This window comes from Somniosus microcephalus, chromosome 10 (genome assembly GCF_052327205.1).
Source record: "Somniosus microcephalus isolate GS21.2 chromosome 10, FLI_Smic_1.0, whole genome shotgun sequence".
Lineage (NCBI taxonomy): Eukaryota > Metazoa > Chordata > Chondrichthyes > Squaliformes > Somniosidae > Somniosus > Somniosus microcephalus.
The window spans coordinates 198,579,160-198,593,847 of NC_140996.1; the positions used below are offsets into that span (position 1 = coordinate 198,579,160).

The 14,688-nt window shown below is 41.0% G+C and overlaps 2 protein-coding genes across 4 annotated transcripts in view; one reads left to right on the plus strand and one right to left on the minus strand.

The window, feature by feature from the left end:
* tpte (transmembrane phosphatase with tensin homology) overlaps window positions 1–8,929 on the minus strand; it is a 111,787-nt gene extending 102,858 nt beyond the window's left edge. For 2 of the 3 annotated variants that reach the window (XM_085999420.1, XM_085999419.1), the window contains exons 1-2: window positions 8,669–8,929; window positions 8,333–8,490 (exon numbers count right to left, since the gene is read on the minus strand). In XM_085999420.1, coding sequence (XP_085855546.1) covers window positions 8,333–8,434 — 102 coding nt within the window. In that variant the 5' untranslated portion in view covers window positions 8,435–8,490; window positions 8,669–8,929. The remainder of the gene's footprint in view (window positions 1–8,332; window positions 8,491–8,668) is intronic. The other variant, XM_085999418.1, reaches the window with a different exon arrangement.
* fgl1b (fibrinogen like 1B) overlaps window positions 8,604–14,688 on the plus strand; it is a 45,064-nt gene continuing 38,979 nt past the window's right edge. The window contains exon 1 of the mRNA XM_085999422.1: window positions 8,604–8,743. The gene's annotated coding sequence lies outside the window, so the exon portion shown is untranslated. The remainder of the gene's footprint in view (window positions 8,744–14,688) is intronic.

Genomic DNA, 14,688 nt, shown 5'->3' on the forward strand with positions numbered 1-14,688 from the left:
GAGAGAGGGTCTCGTTTCTCAGAAATCACATGACCTGATGACTCATTTCCAAGAAATCAGAGGGTCCACAGGCCCATACAGTGAAAAGTGAAACTTATGTTATAGGCTACCTTGTAGAAGTTAGACACACCTAGTTAGTGATTAATGTATAGACTTTTAAATCGATTGGACCTCTGGAGTAGGAGGTCTCGGAATATGTGTATAACTGTGTAAACCTCAAGAGATTCGGTGGAGTTGGAGCCTTGTGTTGGGACGCAAGAGCCATAGCTCCCCAGGCCTGAATAAACCGTTTTTACTTCAATTATTGGGTCTGTCTTTCTTACAACAAGCCAGTGTTGTCGACTTTGTATATCACTCAGTCCACACTTTGGGGGCTTACATCAATTGGCGACGAGGATGGGATACGCATTCTGAACCAGACTCTCGGACAGCGTTAACCTAAGACGGGTGAGTATGTTTTAATTACCACCTGTAAAATTAGGGGTTAATCGCTGGCGAGACATTGAGTCAGAATCGACGTATAAAAGAACTATAAAAAGAAAGACACCTTTAATTGAAGGCGGTTAAAAAGTAAACTGCAGTAGGGGTAGGGGCAGGTAGTTCCCTACCAACCTTTGGGGCAGGTAGTTCCCTAAGGACCGTGAGGCGGGAAAACCTCGGTAGGGGCAGGTAGTTCCCTACCAACCTTTGGGGCAGGTAGTTCCCCAAGGACCGTGAGGCGGGAAAACCTCAGTAGGGGCAGGTAGTTCCCTAAGGACCGTGAGGTGGTGAGACCTCAGTTAGGGGCAGGTAGTTCCCTAAAATCCGTGAGACGGCGAAATCTCAACAATTGAATGAATGGGTGCACCGTGGTGAGTGAGTGAATGAGATAAAACCCTACGGTCATAAAGAGGTTAGAACGGACAAGGGTGAGGTCTGTCCCCAGCACCTAGCCTGAGCCTGAATTAAGAGGACAGTAGTCCCACGTGACGGCCAGGATCAAGTAGGACGCCGGGAGCTACAGACCCCACAGTATCAAAACCTCGGGACTAAAGGGTTGGTGTGTGTCTAACGAAACGAAGTGACTAACAGAAAGCAAGAAACTAACTAAGGTGACGCTATAGGGGCGAACAACGTAGCGTACAAACCTAATTCACCAATACCGTGAATTAAGCATTAAACATAGCAGTTAGTTATGACTAAGAGGGTGGAAGAAGAATCCTCAAGGGACCTGGATTCTATAACCCAACTCCTGGAAAATAAAAAGAAACAGTGCAGAGAGCCAAAGGCTTGGTGGGGAGGAGCTAAAGATAAAGAGGCAACAGATAATGTAAGGAATTGAAACAGAAGAGAGAGATAAAGAAGGAAAAAGATCTAATTTGCAGGCGAACCAATTTGAAACCCCAGCAAGGAAAAAAAACAAACAGGGATTTGGAAACTAGGGAAAGCTGTTGAGTCACAGATTTAAAAAAGGAAAAGATAAACTTAAAGCTTTACCAACATGGAAGTTATTAGCATCTGTACCAAGACAAGTAAAACACGAGATTTGCTGAATGAAAGGAACCTTAGACATATGCTGGAATTCCAGTTTGTATAAAAATGCGTGAGTGTGGCTGTTTTCCTGATTAGGAATGTTTAAGAGGATACAATATTCCTTTGTCTGAAAATCTGTCCGTTAAGAAAAAGAAATGTCTGCTGTGTGTTGTAGCTCCACCCACTTCTCTGTGTTAAAGTAAAAGCATTTAACCCCTTTGTCTTGTCTGGGATTTTGGAAGTTTAAGAATGTGCAAATAAGATTGTGCTCTCAGAATGAAAAAAAAAACCTATTACAATTTGAGTTAAGCTGAAGTGTAAAAACTGAGGAGCAACAAAAAGTTTGTTTAATGAAAGATTAAGTTTCAGTCCAAGATCTAACCTTGGAGTTATGAGGTAAATTAACCTATTAAAACCAGACTTTCATTGTGGCCACAGTGAAATTCTGGTTGATGTAAATTGGTGTAGTCCAAATTGAATAAGATAACTCAACTCCGCAAGAATATCCGATAGTGGTAGGTCCCTCTACAATATTTAATTGACTATGGTACTGGAAGCCTTATAGAAGGCGGGACTAGAGTTAAACCTTAGAAAGGTATAGGTAGGGAAGGATGAAGTAGTCTACCTAGGATACATAGTGACACAAGGGAAGAGACAAATGCCCAAAAACAGATGGGAGGGGCATTAGGACTGGCTGCGTGCTTTGATTGCTCGCAAGCTTCTAGGGATGGCAGCAGGAAGGGACCGCGCCAGAGAGGGGAGGGGGATCCGAGGATGTTTGTTGATGCATTGGTAGGGGGCCGACAGTGCAAAATGTTAATAGACACAGGAGCCACAATCTCATTGACAGACTTACCCTTACCCCAAACGAAACTTTCAGTTAGTATAGCAGGAATCGGTGGACGAAGAATCAGGGCTTATAAGAGCGAAACAGTCTTACTAGAAATTGGCTGTATAATAATACCTACACAGTTGTGGGTATGCGAAAACACCGAAGGAACAATTCTAGGGATAGATATACTGCGAGAAGTAGGAGCTTTAGTCGACCCTAAAGCGAATGAAGTGTACTGGCCCCCAGATTATAAGTCAAACAAACAGGCAGGCCCGGGAAACAAAGTAGAAATGGCCCAGCCTATACAGGATTTGATCAAAGGGGGGTAGCCAAAGGAAAATGTGTAAACCTATATAGATAGTCGGAATGCCTTTGGGGTGGTGTCTGATTACATGATAGCGGGAGTAGGCAGGGATATATGACACCAGGAGAAGACCCGCAAGAGACAAGAATATAATCAAAGAATTAGTAGGAACCTCTCTCCTACCCAAAGAGTCCGTAATAATAAACTAAAGCACACAAGAGGGTGGGCAGCTAAACGATCAACTGAGAGAGGGAATCTGACCAATGAAGCCCAAATGTTCATGTTGAATCAAAGTGTGAAACCACAACTGTCTCTCAGTCAGGGATGTTTTTTGGGTTGCGTGGAGTGACGCAATAATGTTTAGCTCCACCTTCAAAAGCCTGCGAAGGAGTTAACCCTTTCCACTGACAGCTGTTTGAGTTCACCAAGCAACAACTTCAGTATTACTGAATAGAATTTAAAGATATTGGACATTATTAAATTTAAGTTTCTTAATGTTAAGCTGATATTTCCCCACAGTGATAGAAGGAAAATTAGGATTTGATAAATGGAAGTTATCTTATAAACTAATTGCAGCACCGTCTCAAACGGCCGGGAGACTGCTGGGGAGGCTGTCCTGTTACCCAAAGATAAATCTGGACAGATAGTTAGAGACATGAGGCCAAAGACCAACAGATTATACGGGATCGAGAACAGGATACACGGGACGACCAGAAGGAGGTCTTAGCAATAGATAGCAAAGTGATAGCAGAAATAATACCAGCCAAACCAGGGCTAGCACCCAGATGGTCAGGACCTTATGAAGTATTAATGAATAATGACACGTGCTCATGTAGATGGGTCTGGAACGGGTAAAGGAAGGTGGAAACACTGGACTCAGTTAAAAATATATAAGAAAGACAATGAGTAAACCAGAGATGGTGCCCTTTTTGACAGAGTGAGGAGTATACTAGAAGATATAAAGAATGGGAAGGGGAGTTACTACATATATCAATGATAGGGCTGTGTATGATGATAATAGGCTGTGTATGATGATATTATATGCCATAGTTTGCATCTTCAGGTATGTCTGGGGACAGAGCCACAGAACAAGAAATGAACCAGATGTACAGCATTTTGAACTGATAAAATGTATAAGAGCAGAATAATTCTAACTGGCTGGTGACGACCAGCCCCCTTTTTGTAATTACAGGAACATTGGACGTCCGGAATGAGATGGAGCGTCCTCGCCTTGATTCTAGGGATAAATATAAGTATTGCCATTATCGAGGGGGATTAGTAATAAGGAGAACACAGGATGAGGTGTATTTTAGTGTAGCACATAGAGTTACTAAGCTTGCCATTAATATGAGTACTTTTGAGATACAAAACAAACCTGGAACTCCCTGTGGGTAAAACAATTAGAGGATCCACAGGAGAAAAAAATCTATCTTACAAAGATGTAAGAAACGGGGAGTATTGGAAACGACCGGAGCAGGGTATGCGGCCGGGTTAGCAACAGTTAATAGCTTGGACATAGAAGGAGTAAACGAAGGAGTAGAAGAATTACAAGCAAAAATAGAGAAGTTACTAAAACAAGCTACTGGAAATAGCCAGCAATTGACACTGGCAGGGAAACCAAACAATAATGCAATTGTCGGGGGTGGAAGAGATAGTAGCCCCCCCATGCAGAAACAATCAATACAATTATTGATAGACTTAATAATGCTTCTCGCCACACCGATAAGGAACTAATATGTGCCACGTAGGGCTCATGGCTATTGTCGAATGCTCAGCATAACATGAGGCAAATAAATAATGAACAGATCCCTGATTGGATTACTAATAAGGATCTGGAACCTTGGATTGACACAAATAAAAGCCTATGTAAGGAATGTAAAATGGGACAAGTACACCGGGCAGGTGATTGTCTGACCCCATGGACTAAGATGATTGGCTTTGTACTGGCCATCCCACAATTCCCAGAAGGGGGACAACCCCGATACGATGTGATTAATATAGGAGAAGTACAAAGGGAAAGTGGGTTAAATATCATGATGTCCCTACCAAGGTGTTTTGGGAAAGGGATGAAGATAATAAACAGAAGAATGAAACCTAAAGGGGGGTGGTAGTGGACGGGTGCCACCACAAGGGAAGGACATGGGTGTGCACACAACCCCCCCCCACCGAGGGAGACACATCCGAGTACGGATTTACGAAAATTACCAATTGCACCCTCGAGGTTCACCCAAGGGGATACACTGGACCTGGGTAGCATCAAGGAACAATGGGACCTGTTGTGTCACCACAATTGAACAGAAATATGAATATCAAGATATGGCTTATACCATTCCCCAACCAAACCGTTGTTTTGGTCTAAAGATACCTACACAGATAGGAAAACCTGGTCATTTGATAATATGGGACTTACTAAAAAGGGTTGAAACTTATGTCATACCAGAGCCCAAGGCAATTCCTAAGTTAGAGGAAGCTTGGCAGAAGTTACGGCAGGAAACGAAGGAAATTTTAAAGTACTATCATAAAATAGAAGAAGGCTTAAAGGAGCAACAAAGACATTAGTACAACATTAGAGGAAACTCACCCACTTCCTCATATTTTGATAATTGGGGACCAGGATGGTCGGGGACTGTGGGCGCCTCGGTGGTACAAGGCATAATGATATTCCTCTTGATTGTTATTCTGATATATTGTGTATTTTTATTTCTCCAGTGCCTTTGTGCCAGAATGAGTAAGGCCGAAAGTGGTGCGGTGAAAGAAGTAGAGCCTGAGGGGCAGGTAGCGATGTTAAGAATGGACAACTCCCCCGCCTCTCCAAGGCAAATGGTGTAAGACGCGATGGGAAGCCCTGAAATTATATGGGATTAATTGGGCATGGTAATTAAAGACCGGGCCGGCCAACCGTAAGATGGAGGTGGCAGAAGGAGGGTGGTGAATGAGGACTGGTGTGTGATGACAGTCTCGAATTGGCACGTCACACACCCCACGTGGGAATGAGGGACAGGCTTGAGCAGAAAAGCCTCAACCATTAATGCAGGGTCTAAGGGGCCCCGGGAATGGTTACACCAGAAGGAGTGCATAAAGGAAAGACCACCCTAAAGGAAAGCCCACCGTAGAGGAAAGACCACCATACCACAGAGGGGGGAAGTCAGCCTCCAAATTGATAGGATATATACATGTATAACCTAGGCTGGTAGAAGGCCAGGGAGTGCACGCTCTGGCAGACACCAGGCAGTGGAAATACATGTTGACCTGTTTTGGAACAATTGTCCAAAAGGTCAAAAGGAGGGACTGAAGTAAGATTTAAAAATGAGCGTAACAGGGCATGTTTAGTAGAACGCAATTGCGCAGCAAAATGTTTAAAGATGAAATGTACTAATTACTCGTATGTTTAATTGCAGAAATGACCATACCAGTTTAGAGAGATGAAACTTACAAAAAGAGACACTGACATAACCCTTTTCTGGAAAAACGAAACTTAGTCGTGGTCAAGAGAGAGAGGGTCTCGCTTCTCAGAAATCACATGACCTGATGACTCATTTCCAAGAAATCAGAGGGGCCACAGGCCCCTGCAGTGAAAAGTGAAACTTATGTTATTGGTTACCTTGTAGAAGTTAGACACACCTAGTTAGTGATTAATGTATAGACTTTTAAATCGATTGGACCTCTGGAGTAGGAGGTCTCGGAATATGTGTATAACTGTGTAAACCTCAAGAGATTCGGTGGAGTTGGAGCCTTGTGTTGGGACGCAAGAGCCATAGCTCCCCAGGCCTGAATAAACCGTTTTTACTTCAATTATTGGGTCTGTCTTTCTTACAACAAGCTGGTGTAGTCGACTTTGTATATCACTCAGTCCACACTTTGGGGGCTTACATCAAATAATCCAGAAGTTAGTGGAAAATGCATTTGAAGGCATCTTGGAGGTTCTGAAGGGATAATTCAGATTGGAGAGAGAAAGAGGAAAATTGGAGCCATAAAAAGGAGGAAAAGATGTGGGAATCAGTTGGGATTTTACGACAACTTGACAGCTTCATGATAATTTTTGCTGATATATACACATGAAAATAACGGGCAGGAAAAGGCCAGCTGGCCCATCAAGCCCGCCCCACATTCATGATGGCTGGAGCATCATAACCAGACAGTTCCTACCGACCGCCTCCTGGGAGAGGCAACAACAAACAACACCAGGACCAAGAAAGGGAAAAGAAAACTCTGGAAAATTCCTCTATGACCCCCTTAGCTGATCAAAACCAGCCCAGAAGATCACATTGAACATTAACTGTTAATCTACTTACTTTCTTATGATTCAATCTCGGCCCTAACCAAGAACCAATCCAGCTCCCTCTGAAAGCTATGCAGAACCGGCACGTATCACACCAGCTGGCAACACATTTCAGAAGTTCACCACTCTCTGGGAAATGATGAACTGCCTAACATCTAGCCTATTCCTACTTTCACGTGGTTTATCAGATTAATTTCTAGATTTTTTTTGATTTTTTTTTTTTTTTTTTTAAACTGCCATGGTTGGATTTGAACTCAATTGGTTTAATAGTCCAGTAACATAACCATTACACTACTGTACCCATTCTTTATTTGAAGAGGAATTCACATTGGAATGTAGAGCAATACTGGATCCTAAACAAAGTGAAATTTGTCACACAGAGGAAGGTGGAAATTGGCTAGCACCTTATGACTTTTTGTAGTTATAGCTCTCAGGCCAGGTAAAAATATCAACTTAAAAACATCACAACAATTAATAATGGCAGAGAACATATCAAAAGCTGTAATCTACTCTCAATCTGCATATAATTGCATGAACTACTGCAAGTGCACTATTGTCATTGGAGGTCATTTAAACCCAGTACTATAATCAATTCCAGTTGTTTTTAAACTCAACAATGATCTAGAATTAATATGGTGAAGAGCAAGAGTGCATAAAGCATATATAGTACAATGGTGTCTAGAAAATAAGCAACTTCCATTTAACTCAAGTGCTGAAGGTGCAAGTAACAAAAAGTAATTTCTGCCACTTCTGTACGCATTAGTCCTCATTGATCTACTTTAAACCTTTGGTACAAACACTTTCTTACTATGGACTTATACACAAAGTTCTGTATACATTTTAAACCACAGTCTGTAGCTGAAATATGATTGTAAGAGATTTTACTTATTTCCAAGAAATTTTATGGTTTGCAGAGGTAACTACATATTAAATATGATCAGTTGAAGCCTTTTTCTTGTTATTAAGCACAGGCCAATTAGTAATGGCAGTTAGAGTGTTATTCTTCTTTCTCCTGCCCCCTCCCATTAATATGTTGCACAATACAAAATGACCAATACATTTGGTACCCATGCAATGCTATTGGGGAGGAGCAAACAGAGGGAAAACTTTTGTTGCCATTATTATCACTCATGGGAAGGCATAATCCACCATTCTTAAAACGGTCACATATATGGTTCTTTTTTGATTAAAAACGACACAGATTTTTAAAGGGTAGCAACTGGTCATATTTAGTTATTGGGACTTTACAACACTGTTCAATGTTTTTAAAAAAGTAACACTTTATTCCTCAGTGATATGTATATTGGTGTAAAAAGCATTTCCCCGTGATAAAACGCCACCTGTTTATCTTTTTGTGTTTCTCTCCTCCCTTCAATTTATCCATGAAGACAAGGACGATTCTTACCTTCCAACTAGCCCACAACATTTTCAGCCGTGCGATGTTGCCTTTCTGTTTGTAATCCTCTTCCATTTTAGTGGATTTGCCGGTATTGCTAACCCCCTCCATAATCAGGCAGCATTCCTTGGACTCTATGGAAACGGTTCCTTTTAAAGAGAGTTGTCCTGAGGTCCCACGTGAACATAGACGAGAGCAGTCAATTAACGGTGCAAATAGGAAAGCAAAGTGAAAAACTAACCGCAATGAGAGTGGATAAAATCACTACTTTGTAGAGTCCTAGACAAAAAATCCTTGTTACATTCACACCGATCATAAAAATGAAAACAGCAAGAAACTACTCACCAACAATGGTCTTACCTCCACAGAACCTGTTCACAGGAACGGCTTGAAAACTATTGAATAACACACGGTGGAAAGGTGACGCATTAGAAATAAACTTTAGTATTACAGCTTAGAATTTTGTGGGGAAAATGCTTAAATAGGGGATAATAGACTTCTCAGATAGAAGGAGCTACCAAATTCAAACTAACAAACCAAACTTGGTTTATTGAAGAGAGCCGCAGTGTCAGAACACACAGCTCGGCGGGCGGGGAGGCAAGTGAATTATGGAAGCCCCACACTATTGGTTTATTTTTCAATAACTCAAAGCCCTATTATTTACTTTGTTTATAGGACGTTTTTGTAAAACTGTTTTGAATTAAAATACTACTAGCTGTACATGTCCGCGGATATTTTCAGTGTAACCTGTGGCACTTTTTTTCCTTGAATAGAGTTTGATAACAAAAATCCGTTCATTTCTTTAATTTGAAGGTTATTCGTTTTCAAAAATTGCAATAAACCGAGCAATTAATAAGAATTAACAATAAGAGACAAAATTCAATAATTAAGTAATGAAACAATGCCATGACTACTAGTAATGCTAGTATTCACATTGTAACTACAACAACAAAAACTCCTTGCATCGTACAAGATACAATCAGCTACAAGAATCTATGCAACTTTTGACATTGTTGTTTTTCACTATTTTCTTGAAACAGTTTTGCACTTGGTTATGGATGAATGTGAAACTCAATTGTGGGAGTCAGTCGAGAACATATCTGTTTTATATGCTGAAGAATAGAACAAAGATGGAATTGAATGTAGCCAATTGAGTGAAAATGAATGGGCTTGAGGTTTGGGTACTTCTCACATGTCACAATTCTCCAAAGTTAAAATATTCCTTTTTTTTTTAAAAAGAGTTGGCTTCAATCTGTTACCTTTATGCAATTCAATGGGACTTACAGCAATCTATCTCAGCACTGAGTGAGTAGACCAGACATCTTACATGAGCCCATTTCAACCCTAAATCTTTTGTTGAACCAAACTATCTGGAAGACCTAGGAGAAGGGTTATGTAATGCTTGTAGTGCTGTGGGTCTTCTGCTGTATTATCATTTTCACAAATCTTAATCGTGGATGGGAAGTGCATCAACTCATCTCTCTGTAACTGGATCTAAAATAGCTTAAGCTGATTTATAAAGGCAGACACACTTTGCATAAGTCAGGCAACAGCTCATCTTTTCCGGAAATCCCAGATTTAATTTGTCCAGATGCACGACATGCCTGCTAAAAGGACAAATTCAGAAACCCACTAATGGCCTGTCAATTCAAGGTACCCTTTGCCCTAGCCTTCCATGACTATTTGTGGAGGATTGAGTAATTCCAAAAAATGAGGAATCATGTTTTTCTAGAAAGCCAGTTCATTGTACAGTGAAGCAATGAGATTTGCAAAGAGATTTTTGTCACTGAGTTCTTCAACCATATTTTTGAATTACCTCTGATTCAGTATATGGATTTTAACATAGATCTTAATGTTTAAAACAATCTTCATGCCATGATTCAAATTCAGGTGCTTTGACACCAGCTTTTTAAAAATTCATTCTCGGGATGGCATCACCGGCAAAGCTGGCATTTATTGTCCATCCCTCATTGCCCTAGTGGTGGTGGGCCGCCTTCTTGAACTGCTGCAATCCGTGTACTGAAGGTGCTCCCACAATGCTATTCGGTAGGCAGTTCCACAATTTTGCCTCAGCAATGATGAAGTAATTGTGATATATGTCCAAGTCAAGATGGTGTGTGATTTGTAGGAACACTTGAACACTTGGAGATGATGGTGTTCCCATGCACCTGCTGCACTTGTCCTTCTAGGTGGTGGTGGTTGTGGGTTTAAGAGGTGCTGCCGAAGAAACCTTAGCGAGTTGCTTCATTGCATCCTGCAGATAATACACACTGCAGCCATGGTATGCCAATGGTGGATGTTTAGGCTAGTGGATGAGATGCTAATCAAGCTGACTGCTTTGTCCTGGATGGTGTCGAGCTTCTTGAGCATTGTTGCAGCTGCATTCATCCAGGCAAGTGGAGAGCATTCCATTGCACTCCTGACTTGTGCCTTGTAGGTGGTGGAGAGGTTTTGGAGAGTCAGGAGATGAGCCACTCGCTACAGGATACCCAGCCTCTGACCTGCTGTAGGAGCCACTGCATTTATGTGGCTGGTCCAGTTTTTGGTCAATGGTAACCCCCAGGATGTTGATAGTGGGGGACCCGGCAACAATAATACCATTGAACGTCAAGATGAGCTGATTGGGCTCTCTCTCGTTGGAGATGGTCATTGCCTGGCACTTTTGTGGCCTGAATGTTACTTGGCACTTATTAGCCTAAGCCTGGATGTTGTCCAAATAGTGCTGCATACAGGCATTGATTGCTTCACTATCTGAGGAATACAATTTGAACTGAACACTGTGCAGTCATCGGCAAGCAGCCAGACTTCTGACCTTATGATGGAGCGAAGGTCATTGAGGAAGCAGCTGAAGATAGCAGGTTTGACAATCCACCTGATTTTACTCTCCATTGACTTAATTTAGCCCGATCCCGCCTGCTTCCTGCCAGGCAGGTTAAATTAAAATTACCCCTGGGATCTTTGAAAAGTGTATATTGAGTTTTCCAGGAATGTTGGTTTTGTCACCTGTAGAGTTAAAAGTGGACTTAATGGAAGAACTGAGAAGTTACTTTGAAAGCTATTAGAAGAGAGATTGTGAATTTCTCTGATTTGGAAGATTTTAATGGAGGTTGCATTTGCAAGTATTTCTGTGTTTAAAATTTTAACTTTTAATATTTATTACAAAATATTCATTATGATTAAGTGGTTGTAAATTAAGTTACTTTAATCAGTAATCCAGTAAATTCCTGGTCTGTGTAGCATTATACACCTTTTTGAAGAAAATTTGTTATATTTGTGCAAAATTATATTAAATCAAGTAATCAACTTACTGCGCAATTGTTAGCTTTTGGGAAGCTAGCAAATAGATTTTTGAGGAAGAAAACAATACTAAAAACTTTAAGACTGTAACAATTAACTAAATTAATAAACATGGTTTGCTTTTTTTTTACTGGTGGAAGAGGCCTGGGAGCATATTACTGTCTGCACTCTCCATTGGAAAATTAATTGGATGGGACTGAGACAAAGCTGTAGTACTCCTTGATAATTCCTCATTAGGACCTCAACTGGCTCATAGCCACAGTGATGGCTTGCATTACCTCTTGGTCCTAATGGGGAATGCAAACTGACAGAAACAACATTGTTGATGCATTCATGGCCTAGTTTCAGAATAAAATTCATGTTGTCACCAGATGTAAAGCTGCACAATTGTAAACAGCTAATTGTGATTGTGTTTTTATATTTTGTGAATTTTCCAACCTAATTTAGTTGTGGGTCTAGGCTTTGGCACTGTACAGAGGGCATTTAATTGCATGCATATTCATGACTACCCCCTCGACCTTGCCACCTCTCATGACCTTCTCATCTCTCGTGGCCTTACTACTCCCATCATGTCAATCACAGATAAGGCCATCTCTGACCACTTCCTCGTATCACTCTCCACCCAGATCCTGCTTCCCCCCCGCCAACCCTCCTTCCTTCTGTGTCTGCCCCTGGAAAAAACTCTCCCCCAACTCTCTTACAACAGCACTTATGAAATCACAACTGTCCAGCCTTTGGCCCTCCATTCACCACAAAATTTCTGCAGCTACCAATCTGCAGTAGATAGGGTTTTAAAACTAAATAGTGGGGGGAGAGGGTTCAGGTGAAGGGGAATTTAGAAAGTCAAAGAGAAAGGAGAAGGCAATAGTGCAGGGTAGCGATAGGGGTAATGAGAACCAGAGCGTGACAGGAAGAGACAGAGTGTACAAACTTAAGAATGCACCAGCAAATAGAGTCAGAGTAGAGAAAAATGGTAAAAAGACAAAATTAAAGGCTCTTTATCTGAATGCATGCAGCATTCATAACAAGATAGATGAGTTGATGGCACAAATAGAAATAAATGGGTATGATCTGATTGCCATTACAGAGATGTGGTTGCAAGGTGACCAAGGCTGGCAACTGAATATTCAAGGGTATTTGACATTTCGGAAGGATAGGCGGAAAGGAAAAGGAGGTGAGGTAGCTCTGTTAATAAAGGATGAGATCAGTGCAGTGGTGAGAAATGATATTTGCTCAGAAGATCAAGATGTAGAATCAGTTTGGGTGGAGATAAGAAATAGTATGGGAAAGGAGTCACTGGTGGGAGTAGTCTATAGGCTCCCTAACAGTAGCTACACTGTAGGACAGAGTATAAATCAAGAAATAATGGGGGCTTGTAAGAAAGGTACTGCAATAATCATGGGTGATTTTAATCTTCATATAGATTGGACAAATCAAATGGGCAAGTGTAGCCTTGAGGATGAGTTCATAGAATGCATTTGGGATGGTTTCTTAGAACAATACATTGTGGAACCAACCAGGGAGCAGGCTATTTTAGATCTGGTAATGTGTAATGAGACAGGATTAATTAATGATCTCATTGTAAAGGATCCTCTAGGGAAGAGTGATCATAGCATGATTGAATTTCAAATTCAGTTTGAGGGTGAAAAACTTGGGTCTGAAACTAGTGTCCTAAACTTAAATAAAGGCAATTACAAAGGTATGAAGACAGAATTGGCTAAAGTGGACTGGGAAAATAGATTAAAGGGTAAGACGGTAGATAAGCAGTGGCAGACATTTAAGGAGATATTTCATAACTCTCAGCAAAGGTTTATTCCAGTGAGAAAGAAAGACTATGAGAAGAATGCACCATCCGCAGCTAACTAAGGAAGTTAAGGAATTTATCAAATTGAAGGACAAGGCATACAATGTTGCAAAGATTAGTGGTAGGCCAGAGGATTGGGAAATTTTTAGAAACCAGCAAAGGATGACTAAAAAAATTATAAAGAGGGAGAAGATAATGAGAGTAAACTAGCAAAAAATATAAAAACGGACAGTAAGAGCTTCTACAGGTATATAAAAAGGACGAGAGTAGCTAAAGTAAACGTTGGTCCCTTAGAGGATGAGACTGGGGAATTAATAATGGGAAACAGGGAAATGGCAGAGACTTTGAACAAATATTTTGGATCAGCCTTCATGGTAGAAGACACTAAAAGCATCCCAATAATAATTGATAATCAAGGGGCTATAGGGAGGGAGGAACTTTAAACAATCACTATCACTAGAGAAAAAGTACGAGGCAAACTAATGGGACTAAAAGCTGACAAGTCCCCTGGACCTGATGGCTTGCATCCTAGGGTTTTAAAAGAAGTGGCTGCAGAGATAGTGGATGCGTTGGTTGTAATCTACCAAAACTCCCTGGATTCTGGAGAGGTCCCAGTGGATTGGAAAACCGCAAATGTAACTCCCCTATTCAAGAAAGGAGGGAGACAGAAAGCAGGAAACTTATGGCCAGTTAGCCTAACATCTGTCATTGGGAAAATGCTGGAATCCATTATTAAGGAAGTAATAGCAGGACATTTAGGAACTCATAATACAATCAAGCAGATTCAACATGGTTTTATGAAAGGGAAATCGTGTTTAACAAATTTACTAGAGACCTTTGAGAATGTAACGAGCAGGGTGGATAAAGGGGAACCAGTAGATGTAGTGTATTTGGATTTCCAGAAGGCATTCGATAAAGTGCTGCATAAAAAGTTACTGCACAAGATAAGAGCTCACGGTGTTGGGGGTAATAATTTGCTGACGATACAAAGATAGGTGGGAAAGCAAGTTGTGAGGAGTATACAAAGAGTCTACAAAGGGATATAGATAGGTTAAGTGAGTGGGCAAAAACTTGGCAGATGGAGTAAAATGTGGAAAATGTATGGGTAGAACTAAGAAATATCAAGGGGCAGAAAATGTTATTGGAATGGTATATAGACCTCCAAACAGTAATACGGAGGTTGGGGATGGCATTAAAAGGGAAATTAGAGAAGCATGCAGTAAGGGCACAGCAGTCATCATGGGTGACTTTAATTTACATATAG